This window comes from Neofelis nebulosa, chromosome 10, assembly GCF_028018385.1.
Source record: "Neofelis nebulosa isolate mNeoNeb1 chromosome 10, mNeoNeb1.pri, whole genome shotgun sequence".
In the NCBI taxonomy this organism is placed as follows: domain Eukaryota; kingdom Metazoa; phylum Chordata; class Mammalia; order Carnivora; family Felidae; genus Neofelis; species Neofelis nebulosa.
The window spans coordinates 73,264,643-73,285,094 of NC_080791.1; the positions used below are offsets into that span (position 1 = coordinate 73,264,643).

General features: G+C 37.1%; 1 protein-coding gene across 2 annotated transcripts in view; it reads right to left on the reverse strand.

Moving 5' to 3' along the window:
* The window catches only part of PIK3C2A (phosphatidylinositol-4-phosphate 3-kinase catalytic subunit type 2 alpha), a 195,768-nt gene that overhangs the window by 53,180 nt on the left and 122,136 nt on the right, over positions 1-20,452 (reverse strand). For both annotated transcript variants that reach the window (XM_058688378.1, XM_058688379.1), the window contains 6 exons: positions 14,370-14,473; positions 5,245-5,402; positions 3,035-3,155; positions 2,203-2,314; positions 746-825; positions 550-613 (listed from right to left, as the gene is read on the reverse strand). In XM_058688378.1, coding sequence (XP_058544361.1) covers positions 550-613; positions 746-825; positions 2,203-2,314; positions 3,035-3,155; positions 5,245-5,402; positions 14,370-14,473 — 639 coding nt within the window. The remainder of the gene's footprint in view (positions 1-549; positions 614-745; positions 826-2,202; positions 2,315-3,034; positions 3,156-5,244; positions 5,403-14,369; positions 14,474-20,452) is intronic.

Below are 20,452 nucleotides of genomic sequence, written 5' to 3' on the forward strand. Positions count from 1 at the left end.
TTCTACTTCCACATATGTATCACACCTATGTGCTTTTATTCACATGTCCTTCCCAACCATCTTCTTCTAGCTAACCCATACTGTTGACTTGAACTAGGCAACCTCCCTTCTTAGAGGCTTTCCTTGGAAGTCTCAAGTTGGAAGAAGTGCCCTTCTCTGATCTCCCAAAGAATACAACGAATACCTCTATGCTACACTGAAATATTGTTTAAATCCATCACTAGTTTTAAGTTCCTGGTAGGTGGGGACTAGGTCATCCATTTTCGTAACTCCAGCATCTAGAATATAGTAAACATTCACTTCTTTTTTAAATTGAACTGAAGGTTCCTCTTAGTAATAAAGCTGAAGTGAGGTGAAGTGCTGACTCAAGCAATATTGAAAATTTCTGTTAACAAGTTGGGTCAGAAAACAAGTCATCAAACGTCAACATCAAGAATACTGTTTAAATCGTCCTTCTAAAATATTTCATACAATACCAAACTAATATTTAAGATAGAACAGAGACAAGAATCCTTAAGTCATCATGCCAAAAGGTGTATTAAGACTTACTTCAGTTTGCAGAGCCAGGTCCACTTGGTGGTGGTAAGAATCTAAAAGTTCGTCAACAGGGTATCTGAAATAAAGAACAGTTACTGTGGCTGAAGGATACTATATACAGAAATGATTGTTTTATTCACCAAAATAATGGTATTCACATCCAAAAGCAAAGTTTGAAAACCTGGAATTAATGCTTTAGATGCCACACCTTGTCATGATCTCCTTATAAGGTTTTTCTATTTGATGCAGATGTTTGTTTAAATCCACCGGTGTTTTATCATCTTCTGCCTAAAAAAACACATATACACATATGTTTACCAAAAAATAAAATCCGTTCTTAGGGTTTGTTTTTTGTTTTTTTTTTTTTAGTTTTTATTCATTTATTTTTGAGAGAGAAAGAGAGAGTGTACAAGCAGAAGAGGGACAGAGAGAGATTGGGGGTCAGAGGATCTGAATGAAGGGAGCTCTGTGTGGACAGCAGACAGTCCAATGTGGAGCTCAAACTAACAAACCGTGAGATCATGACCTGAGCTGAAGGCAGACACTTAACCTACTGAGCCACCCAGGTGCTCCTCTTTGGGCTTTCTATTACCAAATTAAACATGGTTAAGTGTATGACAAATTCTTGAAACTGCAGTGATTTTTCAGAACAGGTTAAAATATTTTCAGAATTAAATACTATTTATAACCAATCAGGGAAACAAGTACATCAATAATCTGAAAAATCTGTTTTATAAATAAAAAAACATAAATGCTTTTTAGTCTAGTTTTTGATCTATAGGCAGCTCCCAAAGTAAAAACTACTTCTATTCTACACAGAAAGAATAGAGATGTTTAAAACAAAACAAAACACTTTTAAAGATATCTGACAGCCAAATGAACGTGGGGTAGGATCAGATGGGGAAGAGATCATCTGAATTTCTGCATTATTTTTTCTAATGATAATCAAATTTCCCCCCAACTTACCCCCAATAAATAAGGTACTGGTCTCTTCTACCATAAGTCTTTACTATGCAAATATTCTCAAGAATATTATTCCTTAAGAAACTGAAAAGAGAAGTTACTAATGATTGCTAAAATGTACTGAATTTTGTGAAACATTTCACTTGGTTGAAAAATATCAAACACAGGAGAAAAACCTAAGAAAATAAACAAAAAGTAGAAATGACTGCTATTTTTCTATCCAAAGTTCTACCAAATGAAGAGTAATTCTCTTTAAAGATTAAAATTCATCAAATGTTTTTGTTTTAACTTCAAAAGAAAGTACTGCATTTTAAAAAGAGAAGTTTTCATTTGGTGAAAAATAATGTATTTTTCTTCCTTCAAACCACATTTAGTATTCAAAATCTTTCCTCCTTCCTTATTTCCCTTTGACCCTAATGTTTTCATTCTTGTGTAAAATCATTACAAGTCAACTTTTATTTCCTCCACTTTGATTTTCAAATATGCCTCCAGCTTGGAGTAGTAGGCTACCTAAGACTCCATGATTGAAAAGCTACCCCAATTTGTTGAAAACCCTTGTTGTGGATAAAATCAGTTCATCATTCCAATCCATTCACCAGTCCAACCCAGAAATCTTGGAGAATGTACAAATTGCAAATTGGCTAATTAGCAGAATTACTCAGAGTCAACCAAATTCAATTCAGTTATAAGGTACATACTTACTGTTCGGGCCAGATTTTGGCACATTGCACTGAAGGTCAAAAGTTGTAGTTTAATCTCTGTGTCCCATTTCCGGCAGTTCTGAATATGTTCATGACTTCCAAGGCAATGATTACTATTAAAATAGATTAATTATTCATCAATGTTATTCTCAAACTAGAAATTACAAAGGTGAGAGTAAAATATAACTTGTATCTGCATCAGAAATTGAAGAGAATGGTAAAATGTAGAGATAGTTTTTTAACCAAGTGTGAGCATTTAAATAAAAGAATAATTCTACATGGACAGAGTCACAATAAAGAAGAAAGATGAAGGTAAAAAAGAAAATAAGAGAAATAGGAACAGGGCATTTTTAGTAGCTGAAAGTAATTAAATCTGTAAAATAACTAAACTGTATATGCTAAATTACCTGGTTCAGAAAAAGATTCATACAATGACTATTTCAAGGCAACTAAAAGGAAGTCACAGCTGACCACTGTGTGAAAAGTAATGGCCCATGCTACATAAGGAAAAAATACGTGACTATTGACTCTTTCCAGAAAAGTAAAAAAAACTATTAAATTCACTTATCAATGAATTAGCTTTTTTCCCCACTTAAGACTATAAGTTTAAGGGCAATACCATGTCTTAATTGTCTCTGAAATCCCTCCACGGTCTTAGATACATACACATCTTAAAACAAAGTATATCTCAATATAAGTTCATGGATCCAATCAATTCAGCAGGACCCAACATATTTTTGGACTACAAATTTAACTTGAAATTTTTCTAATTTTAACCACTTAAAAATGAAATTTCCAAAGATGTTGTTCAGTAGTTAAGTAAATAAACTTACTTTTGTAGCACTTCCTCTTGACCACAAACTTTCAGAACGTAGCTGCCAATATCTACTTGATTCAAGTCATCATGTACCCAGCAAAGGGCTTGCATTATAATGATTTCTACAGTAGAACTCACTGTAAAAGAGGCATCATTTTCATTTTGCTCGTTTAACTCTATACACTTATTCAGAATGTATTTATCATCTAAGAGCACTATACAATAGAAATATAATGTAGGTCACATATAGAATTTAAAATTTTCTACTAGCCACGTTGAAAAAAGTAAAAAGAAACAGGTGAAGCTAATTCCAACATGTTTTATTTAACCTAATAAATCCAAAATATCATTTCAACATAAAACCAGTATTTAAAAATTACTGAGACATCTTATTTCTTTTCAAATTGGTTCTTTGAAATTCACCGTGTATTTTATACTTCTAGCATATCTCACTCTATATTAGCCATATTTCAAGTGCTCAATAGCCACATGGGGCTAGGGGTTACTGTATTTGATTAGGGCAGATCTAAAACTAAGAAAGCCACCTCCCTATTACAGACTCCTCCAAAAAGGATGACATTTAGCAGTATCTAGCAAACAATGATTTAAATCAAATCATAAGAAAAAAAAATCACCATTTTAAATGTTTGATATTTGCTGGTAAATTTTCTAATGTAAAATAAAAATACAGCAAGTAGGAAGTATTCTTCAATTATCATTCTTGACAAGAGCTATTTACTAAGATTATAACACATTAAAAAATTAAAGTAACCTTTTAAAGTAACCTATTTCTGGGAATCTGGGTGGCTCAGTTGGTTATGTGTCTGACTCTTGATTTCAGCTAGTCATGATCTCACAGTTTATGAGATCAAGACCCGCATCAAGCTCTGTACTTTCAGCTTGGGTTTCTCTCCTCCCCCCCCCACCCCCTTTCCTCCCCAGCTCTCCCTAAATAAATAAACATTAAAAAAAATAATAAAGTAACCTATTTCTATACTTAGATCTCTTATGTTCAATTTAGAAGACAGTTATTAAATTCAAGCTTCACGAAAATCAACAGCTTGGCAGAAAAAGCCATAAAATATCTAATAATATCTACATTCTGAACAGTCAAATGTACAGTAACATTTATTATTTGGACACACCTCTACTATAATATGGTTAAGTTTCTTAACAGAAATGTATATTATAAATGTGCACATTTACAAAGAACCAAACTACAGGCATTTCAGACATTTTCTCAAAGTGTAATCATATCTTGAGACATCAAGTCAAAATGTGATACAAATTAAAACATTTGCTATCAATGCTTATTATTCAATCAAGGGGCTTACTGACCTTTTTTTCCTTCAATTTTCATATTAATTCTTACAGCATATGGATTTAAACAATTCCCCAAACCAAAATTTAAAGTATGTTTTATAAGAATAACTCTTCCTTTAGAAACTAAAAGAATGATTACCATAGTTGGCTAACATTTTTGTTTCAGATTTCTATTTTTTCAAAGGGGCTTGAAAAGTACAAAGCTACAAAGAAAAGTATCCAAATATTGGACATATTCCTAATCATAACCATTATAGAAAAAAAATGGCATCATTTGTAAGTCAAAGTGCTACAGAAATATAGGACCTTATTCTACCATTGGAATTCCATTAAAGCAATATACATCATGAGAAGCAGTAAATTATGACAGAAAAGTTCCTACAGACTTTAGGATACATTTCTAGAAAGGATATCCACATCAAATCTGGAAGAGAGAGTTAGAACCAAAGGAGAATTATCTTCTCCTTAGAGGAGCTTAACAAGATAACTGGAATTTCAATTTCACTGACAGCTCTTTATAAACAAGTATTCTTCTTGCCATAAAATGGAAAAAAAAAAAAGAACTGGACTATAATTAGCCTTTCAATCCCATGCTTTGGGACCTTGGCCACCAGCCACCAATTAACCAAAGTTACTCAGCATTTTTCAGAGAAATATGCAGTAATAGAAGTAATAAAGGTAAACTGTTTTCCCACTAGTCTTAACCAGAAAACTATGCAAACATATGCCAATTTTTTGAAAAGGATAACTAATGAATATTAACTATTTTACCACACACACACACACAAAATTCTTTTAAAGTGTATCTAATGATAACAAGGTCAAGAATAATTCAAACTAACATTTTAAACATTTTCTGCCTAATCAAAGCTAAACAAGATAGCTGGGGAACTACAAACGTACCATCACATGTAAAAGTAACTGGTAGTTGAAATCCTTCAATTTCAATGGAGACCTTCACGCTAGCATTTTCTCCACATATGTTTCTTTGTACTGTAACTGGACTTAACAAATAGCCTGGATTTGTGCAGTGATTGGTATATGGAAAGTTGGTCTTCAATCTGTTCACAAGAAAGAAGAAATCAAATTACTTTTTTTAAAGCTGCATTTGAGAGCCCTAAACACAAGTTTTGCATGCTTACAGCCATTCAATTCAGTGTCTTTGTCCAGTTCCAGAGCAGCTCATGAGAACTGTAATGAATGGACCCCAGTCAAACTCCAAATACTAGCATTTGCCTTTTAGATAAAAGGAATCCAAGAAAAGAGATTAAGTACTGTCAGGACATCTTTGGTAACATTAATCAACATTAACCAAGCACACACTGGATACACAGCATTTTCTGCTTCAGTTTTTTTTTTTATACAGTATAATTACACAAAATGGTTCATTTTTAATGAATCCACTGAGAATATAGGCAATGTAGCCCTCAACCACAATTGCTACAGAGATAAAAAGTTTGTTTTTCTTTTAAAAATCTTTTTTGGGGCATCTGGGTGGTTCAGTCGGTTAAGCGTCCAACTCTTTTTTGTTTGTTTTTCATAAAGAGACAGAGACAGAGCGCAAGTAGTGAAGGACAGAGAGAGTCGGAGACAGAGAATCTGAAGCAGGCTCCAGACTGAGCTGTTGGCACAGAGCCCAAAGCGGGGCTTGAACTCACAAGCCGTGAGATCATGACCTGAGCCAAAGTTGGATGCTCAACAGACTGATCCACCAGACACCCTTAAGTGTCCAACTCTTGATTTCAGCTCAGGTCATGATTTCATAGTTCATGAAATCAGCCCTGTGTAGGGCTCCACACTGACAGCATGGAGCCCACTTGGGATTCTCTCTCTCTCCCTCTCTCTGCCCCTCTCCTGCTCATGCTCTCTTTCTCAAAATAAATGAATAAACTTAAAAAATTTAAAGGGGCGCCTGGGTGGCGCAGTCGGTTAAGCGTCCGACTTCAGCCAGGTCACGATCTCGCGGTCCGGTCCGTGAGTTCGAGCCCCGCGTCAGGCTCTGGGCTGATGGCTCAGAGCCTGGAGCCTGTTTCCGATTCTGTGTCTCCCTCTCTCTCTGCCCCTCCCCGTTCATGCTCTGTCTCTCTCTGTCCCAAAAATAAATAAAAAACGTTGAAAAAAAAATTAAAAAAAAAAATTTAAAAACTATTTTAAGGCCTTTTTCCTATATATTTTGGTTGTTAGACAACAATAAAAAAAAAAAAACATAATTGGTTGTTACAGTGCTATGAGGCCTTTATTCCCTCAAAATCATTTCTAGAACTTAGCATTTGGAATGGCAGGAATTGCCTGTGAAGGTATTCACAGTAACAACATAGCTTAAGTTGAAATCAATTCACGATTATAGTGTATATGGTTTTTCTCCACACAGCACCTCTGTTATCAGAAGACAAAGGAGAATTTGATGCCTTTTTAAAATCTGTAGCCTTCCTTTAACTGACTTTTTTCTGGAGGTTAGAAGACAAGATCCAATTGTATTGTCTGCTTTTCATAGGATTACAAATGGAATGAATGCTGAAGGTGTATTTATTTCTGTAGGGATTAAAATAATCAAGTCATAGAAATAGAATAAAATGGCTTGAGATGACAAAAAGAAAAGGGTCAGGGGAGGCAGCAAGTATATCTGTGCAGCCTCTAGAGCCAGACAACCTGAGTTTAAATCCTGATTGTAACTACTAACTAGGTGTGTGACCATAGGCAAGTTACTGAATATCCTTGTTGCTTCCAGCTTCCAATTCTACAAAATGAGGATACTACCACTACTAACTTCATAGGATTATTGTGAGAATTATGTAACTTAAGTTTATAAAACACTCAAAGCAGTGCCTAGTAACAGAGGTGCTATAAGCATCTTGTCAGATAAATAAGTGAATTAAAAAATCTGTGTTCTGCACTATGGCCCTCAGTGCCAGAAAAGATCCAAAATTAGAAAGAAATGTAATTTAAAAAAAGCAATATAAGCAATAAACTTAAATTGATATTGGAAATGCACCTTTAGATGTCAGCACAGTATCTTTAGATGTGTGCTTGTTGCCAAGCTTACCTATCTGCAATACAATGTGAAGACCTTCATAGGACCTTGTCTAAGATTCTTGTTTCTCATTTACTAGGTATTCTCGTTTTCTACAGTATAAAATAGATGCTCTCAGCAAATCATGTAATTAACTAATACATGAAATATTAGAGAATTTTGTCTATATCCAAGCAAGACTTCAATTTTCAGAAATCCTTAAGCATGATGAAAGGACAATCAGAAATTCTAATAATAGCTCAGAAAACAAGAATTTATTAGACAAAATAATGAGAAAAGTTGCATTCAATGAACTTGACTTGGTAGGGGGAACCCTTCATTTCCTTTCCTTAAAATGAGTCTTTTGGATACACGTACACCAATGTTTACAGTAGCATTATCTACAGTAGCAAAATTATGGAAACAGCCCAACTGTCCATGGATTGATGAATGGATAAAGAGGTGTATTCCATACAATGGAATATTACTCAGCCATAAAAAAGAATGGAATCTTGCCATTTGCAACGACATGGATGGAGCTAGAAAGTATTATGCTAAGCAAAGTAAGTCAGAGAAAGACAAATACCATATAAGTCCACTCATATGGAATTTAAAGAAACAAAACAAATGAGCAAAAGGGGAAAAAAGAGACAGAGAGGCAAACCACAAAAAGACTCTTAACTACAGAGAACAATTTGATGGTTACCAGAGGGAGGTGGGTGGATCTGTGTGTTAAATAGGTGATGCTGAGAGGCGCCTGGGTGGCTCAGTCAGTTAAGCGTCTGACTTCGGCTCAGGTCATGATCTCACAGTTCGTGGGTTCAAGCCCTGCGTCGGGCTACATGCTAACAGCTCAGAGCCTGGAGCCTGCTTCAGATTCTGTGCCTCCCTCTCTCTCTGCCCCTCCCCCACTCACGCTCTATCTCTCTCTCTCAAAAATAAATAAATGTGAAAACATTTAAAAAAAAAATAGGTGATGCTGACTCAGCAAATAAAGAGGACACTTGTGATGAGCACCAGCTGATGTATGGAAGTGCTGAATCACTATACTGTAAACCTGAAACTAGTATTACACTGTATGTTAACTGGAATTTAAACAAAAACTTAAAAAAAAAAAAAAAGAGTCCACGGGGCACCTGGGTGGCTCAGTTGGTTGAGCGTCTGACTTCAGCTCAGGTCATGATCTCATAGTCCATGAGTTCGAGCCCCGTGTTGGGCTCTGTGCTGACAGCTCAGAGCCTGGAGCCTGTTTCAGATTCTGTGTCACCCTCTCTCTGCCCCTTCCCCACTCATGCTCTGTCTCTCTTTGTCTCTCAAAATTGAATAAGTATTTATAAATAAATAAATAAATAAATAAATAAATAAATAAATACATACATACACACACACATACATACATACATAAATAAAAGAGTCCTTTTTTTACACAGCAATGTGAATGTACAGTAAAGCTTTACTTGATCAAGGCTTTACTTGATTTGCAAGCATAATTCATTCTGGTAATATGTTTGTAATCCAAAGCACTGTATATCAAAGTGAATTTCAAGAACCACTGGCTCAGTTGTGATCATGTGACATTTGGCGTCATCTACTACTCGTACTGCAAGACATCACTCATTTTTCAAGTTAAAAATCTATTAGAAATATTTGCTTGCCTTGTGGAATACTTGCGGAACAAGTTACTTGCAATCCAAGGTTTCACTGTACAGAACATCACACATTTGTACATGTAAAACTGGTTAAAATAGTAAATTTCATTTTACGTATGTTTCATCACAAGAAAAAAACTTTTTAATGAGTTCTGTCTCTGGTTGACAGTATGGAAAATAGTCCAGAGAAAAAAACAGTAATTCTTTTTTTTAATAATGTTTATTTATTTTTGAGACAGAAAGAGACAGAGCATGAGCAGGGGAGGGGCAAAGAGAGAGGGAGACGCAGAATCCGAAGCAGGCTCACAGAGCCCAACGTGGGGTTTGAACTTGTCAACCGCTAGATCATGATCTGAGCCGAAGTCGGACACTCAACCAACTGAGCCACCCAGGCGCCCCAACAGTAATTTTCTTTTTAATGTTTATTTATTTTTTTAGAGAGAGAAAGAGGGGAAGGACAGAGAGGGGAGAACAGAGAGGGTCCAAAGAGGGCTCTCTGCTGACAGCAACGAGCCCCGTGGGCTCGAACTCACAAACCATGAGATCCTGACGGGAGCCAAAGTCAGGTGCTTAACTGACTGAGTCACCCAGGCACCTCAGTAATTTTTTTTCTATAAAATTGACATTCTTCTATTCTTATGGTTTTGTTTGCTTTATCAAAATTGGGGGAAAACTAAGATGGTAATAGATTCCTTAAAGTTGGGTTTGTTTTTTTTTTGTTCTGTTTGTGACTACACTTTTAAACATACAAAAGCAAATTAATAAATTTATAACTGCTGAATAAATTACTCAATATAATAGACCATGTAAGATATTTTTATGGACACTCTAAACCATATATTATAGCTTGATATTCTTGAGTAATTACCTATAACGATTATTTTTTTAAGCTCTGATTTTCCACTAATATTTCCACTTCCCTGTTACAATGAAAGAAATGTCTTCGTTTGCTGTTTAACATGGCGCTACAGTTCAGGAAATTTAGATGCTTTAGGGTTTATTTTCTTACTGTGTGCCCAATCAAGCTGATGTTAGGTACGGACAGAGCCAAATTGTGTAAACTCAGGCAGGAAGAGACAAAAATGAGGGTTTTAAAAGACAAAAATAAAAAATAGGGCTTTTAACTGAATAAACACTACTTTAAGGGCACCTGGGTAGCTCAGTCAGTTAAGTGTCAGACTCTTGATTTTGGCTCAGGTCATGATCTCACAGTTCAGGAGTTTGAGCCCCAAGCTGGGCTCTGCTCTGACAGCACTGAGCCTACTGGAGATTCTCTCTCTCCCTCTCTCTCTGCCCCTCCCCTGCTTGCACTCTTTCTTAAAATAAGCAAACTTAAAAAAAAAAAAAAAAAGGGAATAACTACTTTATAGGAAAGGAAAATCAGCATTGTTTAGAATAAAATTATCTAAATGCAGAGGTAAAGTCCTCGAAAATACACAGGGAGTCCTTAGGATCGAGACACTACTGTAGGATATAAATACTAGATCTGAAATATATAGGGAAAAAAGGAACCAGCAGGCTACTTAGAATGACAAGTGTGAAGTGTAGCTTCTCATCCTATCATGCTAAGGAAACCACAAATGAAGCGGAAAAACCTTTGGTATCTAAAATTCTCTAATAATTTTCTCTAGAACTATGTAACTAGCAGATACAGCAAACTTTGTCAACTATGATAAGTGGGCAAAGGAAAGAAAACAGGAAATAAAAACCAGAAAAATGTAGTAGTAATAATAAAATGTGCTGAATCACAGCATTATAATACTTTAAAAGAGATTCTTTTTTTTTTTTAAATGTTTGTTTATTTATTTTGAGAGAACACATGAGCAGGGAAGGGGCAAAGAGAGGGAGAGAGACAATCCCAAGCAGACCCTGAGCTGCCAGTGCAGAGCCCCATGTGGGGCTTGATCTCATGAACCACTGAAATCATGAGCTGAGCTGAAACCAAGAGTTGGACACTTCACTGAGTGTGAAGTGTGAAGTGTGACTGAGCCACCCACATACCCCTGAAAGAGTGTTTTGTTTTTTTCTGGGGTTTTTTGTTTTGTTTTGTTTTGTTTTTGTTTTTGTTTTTAGAGAGAGAGAGAGAAAGAGAGACAGAGTGTGAGCAGGTGAGGGGCAGAGAGAGAGAAAGACACAGATTCTGAAGCAGGCTCCAGGCTCTGAGCTGTCAGCATAGAGCCCAACACGGCGGGGCTTGAACTCACAAACCAAGAGATCATGACCTAAGCCAAAGTCAGACACTCAACCAATTGAGACACCAGGTCATGAGACCCAGGCGCCCCTAAAAAAGATTCTTGATATCACTAGTCCAACTCTCTGATTTCGCAGAAGAAAAAAAAAGGCTTAGAATTGGCAATGTACCGGAGTCTGTTATACAAGTAATCTTAACTGTAAACAAGTATCATCTTGACAAATCTTTCACAGCTAAGTTAAAATGATTAAATGAATCATTTTAGATTTCAAAAAGTAAGGAGTTAGCTATCTAAGAGCATAAATACTTGTTTAAAAATTCCAGTGCAGTAATGACCATACTAAAAAAATTAAGAGCCATTAATTTCTTCAAGGGACATCCCCTGACCCCAACCTCCAAAGTCACAGGGAAAGAGAGGAGCTTAGAATAAGGCTTCAAAAACACGTCTGCTTCTGGGTGTCTGGGTGACTTAATCAGTTGAGCGTCTGACTTGATTTCAGCTCAGGTCATGATCTCACCATTCATGAGCTTGAGCCCCACATTGGGTTCTGCGCTGGCAGTACACAGCCTGCATGGGATTCTCTCTCTCCCTCTCTGTCCCTCCCTCTCTCTGTCCCTTCCTTGCTTGCTTGCTCTCTCTCAAAATAAACAAACTTTGAGGGAAAAAAAGAAAAAGATAAAGAAAAGAAACACCTCTGCTTCTGGAGCAACTAGGTGGCTCAGTCAGGTGAGTGTCCGCTGTTGACCCAGGGTCATAAGATTGAGCCCTATGTCAGGATCTGCGCTGACCGGGGAGCCTGTTTAAGATCACCTCTCTCTCTCCCTCTACCCCTCTCCCCAACTCTTGTGCTCTCTCTTTCTCTAAAATAAACAGAAAACAAAAACACCTCTGCTTCTTACTTCTCTGAAATACTTGCTGTAATCACACACTTACTAATGGAAACGAAATTATAAAAAGAAGTCATTCTCTTTTTAGTTCATCTGGGGTTTCATATTACATAAGCCATTTGTGTGTGTGTGTGTGTGTGTGTACACATATGCGTGTGTATAAACAAAAATAATCATTTTAGCTGAGTAGCAGAGTCTGTGTAAATAACTCTAAGATTTAAATGGGGGAAAAAGTTAAATCTCAGCCTAATTTCTCAACCTGCAAAGTTTAAGTGTAATTGTCACTCAAAACAATCTAACAGAAAGCATTACAGGGCTTGTTTAGGGAGAAAACTAAAGGAACTAGATAAACACATAACAGATTACTTCCAAATGATTATGGTAAAAGATTATTTCCAAATTATTAACCACACACACATATGGTATAATGACATGAAGGCATAGGCAATTTCTAATACATGTAATTTGCATATTAATGTATGCACCCAAATGTCCATTTTAAATACCTACTGAAAAAAAGGATTTTAAAAATCCAGTTAAGAGTAACCTTTGCAGGTAATAAAAGTGACTGTATTGATATTTTTCTTCTTTTTTTCCCCTAAAGTATTCTAAAGAAAAGAAATGCTGGTTAAAAGGTAACAAAGGTAGAATTTTAATAAAATATTACCAATGGTATAGAAAATCTAGTTAATAAGTCCCTTAAACATTAAAATGATGTATATACTGAAAAATGATCTGGGAACCCCAAACTTTGCTTTACTTAAACCAGACCACACTGGGGAAAATACTGAATTCATAGTAAATCCCTCTGTGGTGATCTACTTTCCCTTCTTCTGATAACAGATCTCAACCCCTCGGCCAGAATGTTTGTTGTTCCACTCTCTCTTTCCATGAGATTTTTCTATCTGGTGCTGGCTGACAGGACTCCCTTTCCTCTCTGATAGCAAGATCATTAGAATATGAAGGTGAAGCTATCAGTGGCTATATTCCCCTGCCTTCAAAACTCCATCTGCAGTAGAAGAAAATGAAGCCAACATACATGGAGGAAGGGCAGCAAGAAGGATAGGATGAAAATGGAAAGGAGAGTCCAAAGGGCGGGGGTTATCAATTAAAGTGTGTGAATTCCTAGATCTTGCTGTCATTGAGTTCTGCCACATCCTTCCTCTTTCTGCTACATGGGTTTGCAAATCAATACATAACCTTTTTTTTAAAGTTTATTTATTTTGAGAGACAGAGAGAGTGAGCGGGGGAGGGGCAGAGAGAGAGGGAGAGAGAGAATCTCAAGCAGGCTCCCACACTGCCAGTGCAGAGCCTGATGCAGGGCTCAATCGTGAGATCATGACCTCAACCGACACCAAGAGTCGGATGCTCAACAAACTAAGACACCCAGAGGCCCCAATACATAACCTTTCTTGATTTAAGCTAGTTTAAGATGGGTTTCTAGCACTCACAACATAAGTTCTGACTAATACAGTGATATAACAGAAAGAAAATAAACTGAATCAGAGGCAAAGGAGACCTGACTCTGCTACTGTCTGAGTAAATTTTGGTAGGTAACTTCTCTGAGCCTGTTTCTTCATCTATAAGAACTACTGGCTATATTTAAGATTAAAAGCATATTTTAGAAATGCATTTTTCGGGGCGCCTGGGTAGCTCAGTTGGTTAAACGTCCAACTTCAGCTCAGATTATGATCTCCTGGTTGGTGAGTTCGAGCCATCAGGTTCTGTGCTGACAGCTCAGAGCCTAGAGCCTGCTTTGGATTCTATGTCTCCCTCTCTTTTTGCCTCTCCCCTGCTCATGCACACATGCGCACTCTCTCTAGATAAACATTTAAAAAATGCATTTTTCTAACCTTCAGGAAAATACGTGTTCCCCTAATCTTGACCATTATAATAGCATCTCTTAAACAGGAAGGGCAGTATTCTAAATGCTAGAAAGTTTTCAGGTATTAAGTTTCCCTAAAAAACAAAAACAGGTATTTTCTGAGTGTACCAAAGCTTATATATGTTTAAGCCATATTTTCACTGGTTGATAGAATCAGAAGTCCTCCATCTGAACTCATTTTTTCTTCTAAATACTTACAAACCTAAGAGGTAAGGATATAGGTTCAACTGTAGTTGGTGTTAATGTGCCAATTAGCGGTCTTGAAATTTCAGCCACAGGGAGATAATAATTAAAATTTTTTTAAATTTTAGAATGATTAGTATTAAGCTTGTTTTCAAGTTAACTTTTTAAAAGCAAGTATTTAATTTTTAAAAAATCTTTAATTTATAAAGAAAAATTCCTTACTTTGTAATGGATTGACAAAAAGCAGCTACTTCTTCATTCTGTACTTCAATATCTTGTAGAAGAGAACTTCCAGTTGACAAACTAGTGGTCCCACTTGGGTCTTTCTGTAATCAAAAAAATGTTTTTATTTCAAAAGTAAAAGATCCCCAGATGTTAAGTAGCACCACAGCATAAACACATTTTTACAAAAGTGTGTACAAAGACATGGAAGGAAATATAAATCGTATCAGTAACAAAGTTTTTAAATTATAGATTTATAAATTTGTAAAAGTTTATAAATTTGTAAAAGTTTTACGAATTTTATAAATTTGTAAGTTTATAAAGTTTATAAAGTAAGTATAAAGTTTATAAATTTGTAAAAGGTCTTTGTAAAAGTAATACCAGCTAAGCCTTGAAGTTCACTGGTCTTACTTGCTCCAAAGTAGAAATAGGCTGTACTTTGTAATGGTCAGTAAGAATAGAATGCTAAAGATATTTCCAATCAAAATCTTCCTGACATAAAAGCTTCAGCAAGACTAAATGATTTAAAGGACTACCCTCTGTTTTAAAAAAGTGAAGAGATCAAACCCATTTGGGACTCCTCTAGTTACCAGGAATTCTATATATTCAACTGTGGCCCCAAATTCCAAGAAAGCAGCTAGTTCTTTATGTAAGAGAATGACTTTTAGGAGTTAGCGAGCATCTTCCATGTTAGTAAATTTATGCAAACATCATGATAGCCCTTCAAAAGGTAAGTTTGTCTGACCTAACTTTGTGTGCAATATTTTAATGAGATAAATTCACCACCCAAGCACAACCAAACAGCATTTCCTTTAAAATTAAGTTAATTGAAATTAACTAAATTAAAATCGGAACATTTTCAATTTGAAATTAGTGAATGAAAATACAGTATATACACTTCAAGAATTGTAATGAACTTCAATGACCATGGCAAGATCTTGTCAGAAAAATTACTGAAAATTTAGGGTAACAATTCCTTTATAAATTTCCTTCTTTTACAAGGTGTCAGAACCCTTTCTGCTAGAATGTGAATTGAACATTTAAGGGGAAAAACAAAACAAAACAAGCCTTGAGTTCTAGAAAATCACAACTAAAAATAACACAACTCATGGGAAAAACAGAGTTAAGGCAAACTATTCAAAATCAGTGTAACTTTGTAATCAAAGCCTTAACTAACATAACAAGTCCTTATCGAAATATCTGCACAATTAAATCTCCACTTGAATCTGCACTTAGCATTATGGTCTTCGATCCTTTGAAGCCTGAAACCCTTGATCTCCTGCTCCCTCATTTGTGATACGGATCTTTTTTTTTTTTTAAGTTTATTTTTATTTATTTTGAGAAAGATAGAGAGAGCAAAGCGGGGCGGGGCAGAGAGAGAGGGACACAAAACCAAACAGGCTCCGCGCTCTGTCAGCACAAAGCCCAGCCCGATGCAGGGCTCGAACTCATCAACTGTGAGATCATGTCCTGAGCTGAAATCAAGAGTTGAATGCTTAACGGACTGAACCACCCAGGTCTCCCTGTGATATGGGTTCTTGAGGGCATTTGCTTCCATTCAAGACCAATTTCAGTGGAGTTAAAAATGTAATCTAAGATGTAGATGTTTTCAGGTAAGTTCATAATGCAAAGAGAAATGAATTCACAGCTTCTTTTCTGCAGTTACAGCTTCACCAGACAGTTTAACACTTGTGGAATATGGAACCGTTCTTGAAGCCATTCCTTCAACCGCCATTTTCACTGAAAGATAACACTGCTGCAGGATTTTCAGTTTTTTCCTTAACATTTTCTCATATTACTAAGGCTTTCTCTTTAATTGTGAGAAAGTTTGTTCTTGATTGTTATAAAATGTTACCATGTTGGAAAAGATTATGTTTGAACTAATGCCACCTCTCCAATTTACCATCAAACTCATATTTACCAATTACATAAGCTAATTTGTGTTATAGAGACAAGCACTGTAACAAATAAACCAATTAGCTTGAATCATATCTTGTTCCTATAAACCACAAGCTGAACTATCCTGCCTCTGAATCTGTTTTAGTCTTCAATGTCTGCCCTCACAATCCAAGTCAAAATCTCTTATTTTCTTAAGGCCCAACAAAATGCTACTTCATCTACCGTGCCCTTTATGATTATTCAGCATGAAACAATTCCCCCCATCCTATCAATTCTAAGTACTTAGTCTGAGCCAAATACCGTATCATCACATCCTGCTTGATATTCGTCCTAATGTGGAACGAAAGCCCTTTGAAGACAAAAATCTGATTTTATTGAATGTTATATTTTTACAGAACTTTATATCCAGTTCAGAAGGCACTCAACCATTGGTTCAATTTGGGAAAGGAAGAGTTATTTTTTTTTAAGTACAGTTTCTGTTTTACAAGAGTTCTGTGGGTGGATGGTGGCGATGGCTGTACAACAAAATGTGAATGTATTTAATACCAGTGAACTGTACACCTAGAAATGTTTAAGATGGTATTTTGGTTAAATGTATTTTACCAACAACAAAAAAATCTATCAATTACTGAGCATTTACTACACAAGTTCTACTATAAGAAATTTACAAGTATGTATGTATTTTTTTAAGTTTATTTATCATTTATCTTGAGAGAGAGAGAGAGAGACAGAGAGAGAGAGGAGGAGCAGAGAGACAGGGAGAGAGAGAATCCCAAGCAGGCTCTGCACTGTCAGCGCAGAGCCTGACACAGGGCTATATGTATTATTTATTTCCCACAAATCTCTAGTAGGTGGGTAATATTATTATCCCCATTTTACAGATTAAAACATGAGACACAGAGAAATTAATTAACACAAGTCAGAGAGCTAATATAATCATAGTATTTCAAACCAGGCAGCCTAGCTTCAGAATCATATGCTTAATCACTTTGCCCTTCTACCTCTCAAAAAAAGTCTCCCTAAAAAAACTTAAAAACAAAATGATAGGGGTACATGGGTGGCTCAGTCATTTAAGCATTCAACTCTGGATTTAGTTTGAGTTCGAGCCCTGCATCAGGCTCCACATTGACACTGTGGAGCCTGCTTGGGATTCTCTCTCTTTCCCTCTCTCTCTGCCCCTCCCCTGCTGGTGTTCCCTTTCTTTCTCCTTCAAAATAAATAAACTTAAAAAAAGGAGGAGGAGTTAAAATGGCATAGTAAGAGGACTCTGAGCATGTCTCATCACTTGAACACAGCTAGACCAACATCAAACCATTTTGAACACCTAGGAAATTGATCTGAGGATTAACAGAACAATATGCATAATTTGAGAGAGAGAACCTGAAGGTATGTGGTGTGGAGAGGTGAATTGGGGGAGAGAAGAGCACCCATGCCACAGAGGGGAACAGGCCCTTTTTGCAGAGAGGACGTGGGGAGCGAGGGGGAGACTGAGCAGCATGCCAGAGTCATGCAAGAAATGCACTCCCCCAGGAGCACCTGGGTGGTTCTGTTGGTTAAGTCTGACTTTGGCTCAGGTCATGATGTCCCGGTTCGTGGGTTCGAGCCCCACATTGGGTTCTGTGTTGACAGCTCAGAGCCTGGAGCCTACTTTGAATTCTGTGTCTCCCTCTCTCTCTGCCCTTCCCCTGCCTACACTCTGTCTGTCTCTCTCTCCTCCAAAAATAAACATTAAAAAAAAAATTTTTTTTAAAGAAATGCACTCCCCCTGAAAGTAGCTAGAAAGAAAGCATGAAAAATACACAGGGGACTGCATAAGAAAACCATTCCCCAAAACCACTGACAGGGGAAAAGGAAAGGGTCTCAATACCGCCAGCTTTTAAAAACAGCAGAGTGTAAAATCTAAAGTTTGGAGGTCAGCACCTGGTGGTGATCAGGTGAGGAAGCCAGGAGATGGAAGCAGTCTGAGGATCCCCTGGGTGGCACAGGGAGAAGCAGTTTCCCTGTCTGGAGTACATTTCGTAGAGGCAATACAGACTCTCTGTGGGGCAAAGACCCTGCAGGCACCAAAGAGCTTCCCTGTTCACCTGTATAGGAACAAGGACAGCTAGCAGCAAAGGGCAGCAAAACCTGGCTCCAGCTGTGTGTTGCAAGATATACCATAAACTCTGAGCTGCTGAGTGACTGCATGAACATTTTCTGGGACAAGACTGTACCATCCACGGCAAGGCAAAATCCTCCCCCAGAGCATCAGTGCAGGACAGAGCCACAGGGGTCTCTGAAGTGTGGGGTTATGAAACACAGACATGCCTGACAGGTGGACAGCTTGGACACAAACGGGGAAGGCGCGGAGCTGACAGAAGCAAGGGACACAAGAGGGGTAACTGATTGCATGTCTGTGATGGCATGAAATTCCCACTCTGGAGACTAGAGAGTGGGGAGAAACCATTTTTACCATTAGCACACCAATACTGATAGACGCCAGTGAGTTAAACAGTGCCACCAAGTGGAGAATGGAACTGTTGCACCAAGCCCCGCCACCTGTGCCTTCCAGGCACATCCCCACTAGGGCAAGTTGACCTGAAATTTAGAGCAACAGGCCCTCCTCCAGAAGACTAGTACAAATCACCTCCACACCTAGAACTATGATCGCAGGGTGCTACAAAGTTTCAGCTCTAGGGGAAACTGTATATAAATTCATTTGGGTTTTTCTTGTTTGTTCATTTGTTCATTTTGTGTGTGTGTGTCTATTCTTTTTCTTAGATACAGAAGCGGCAAATTTTTTATTTGATTTTATTTTTTATTTTAATTACAATTTTTTTCTTTTTCCGTTTTTCTATCAAGCTCCTCTTAATCAGACCAAAACACACCTAGGATCTAGCTTCCTTTATTTAATTGTTTTTAAATTTAAAAATTTTTATTTTATTATTTTTTCTTCCTTCAAAATGCAAAGACAGAGGAATTCACCCCAAAAGAAAGAACAGAAAGAAATGACAGCCAGGGATTTAATCGATAAAGATATAACATGTCTCAGAATTTAAAACAGCAATTATAAGGATTCTAGCTGGGCTTGAAAAAAAGCATAGAAGACACTAGAGAATCCCTTACTGCAGAGGTAAAAGAGCTAAAATCTAGTCAGGCCAAAATTAAAAATGCTATAACCAAAATGCAAACCCGAACAGATGCCATGGCAGTGAGGATGGACGAGGCAGAGGAGTAAATTAGTGATGTAGAAGATAAAATTATGAGAAGTTATGAGGCTGAAAAGAAGAGTGAAACAAAGGTAACGGTTCATGAAGGTATACTTAAGGGAACTCAGTGACTTATTAAAATGAAATAACATTCCTTTCATTGGAGTCCCAGATTTATAGAGACAGAAAAAGGGGCAAAAGGTTTATGTGAGCAAATTATAGCTGAAAACTTCCCTAATCTGGGGGAAGACACAGACGTCAAAGAAGCACAGAAAACTCTCATTAAATTCAACAAAAGCCAGCCAACACGAAGGTATATCACAGACAAGGAAAGAATCCTGAAAGTAGCAAGGGAAATAAAAGTTCTTAACCTACAAGGGAAAACAGATCAGGTTCACAAACAGATCTGTCCACAGAAACTCAGTAGGCCAGATGGGAGTGACAGGATATCCACATTCAATATGCCGAATGGGAAAAATATACAGCCAAGAATACTCTATGCAGCAAGGCCACTATTGAGAATAGAAAAGGGGGTGGGGGGATAGAATAAGAGGGGTGCCTGGGTGGCTCAGTCTGTTGAGCATCCAACTTTGGCTCAGGTCTTGATTTCACGGTTTATGAGTTCAAGCCCCGCATCCAATTCTGTGCTGACATGACTGCTCTGAGCCTGGAGCCTGCTTCAGATTCTGTGACTTCCTCTCTCGCTGCCCCTCCCCCACTTGTGCTCTCTCTCACTCTTTCAAAAAAATGGATAAACATTAAAAGAAGAGAGAGAGAGAAAGATAAATAGTTTCCCAGACAAAAACTAAAGGAGTTTTGACCACTAAACCAGCCCTGCAAGCAATATTAAGGGGGATTCTTTGAGTGGGGGTGGAGAAGACCAAAAGCAACAAAGACTGGAAAGAACATCACCAGACACACCAACTCTACAGGTAACACAGTGGTACTAAACTTGTATCTTTCAATAATCACCCTGAATGTAAATGGACATGGGGT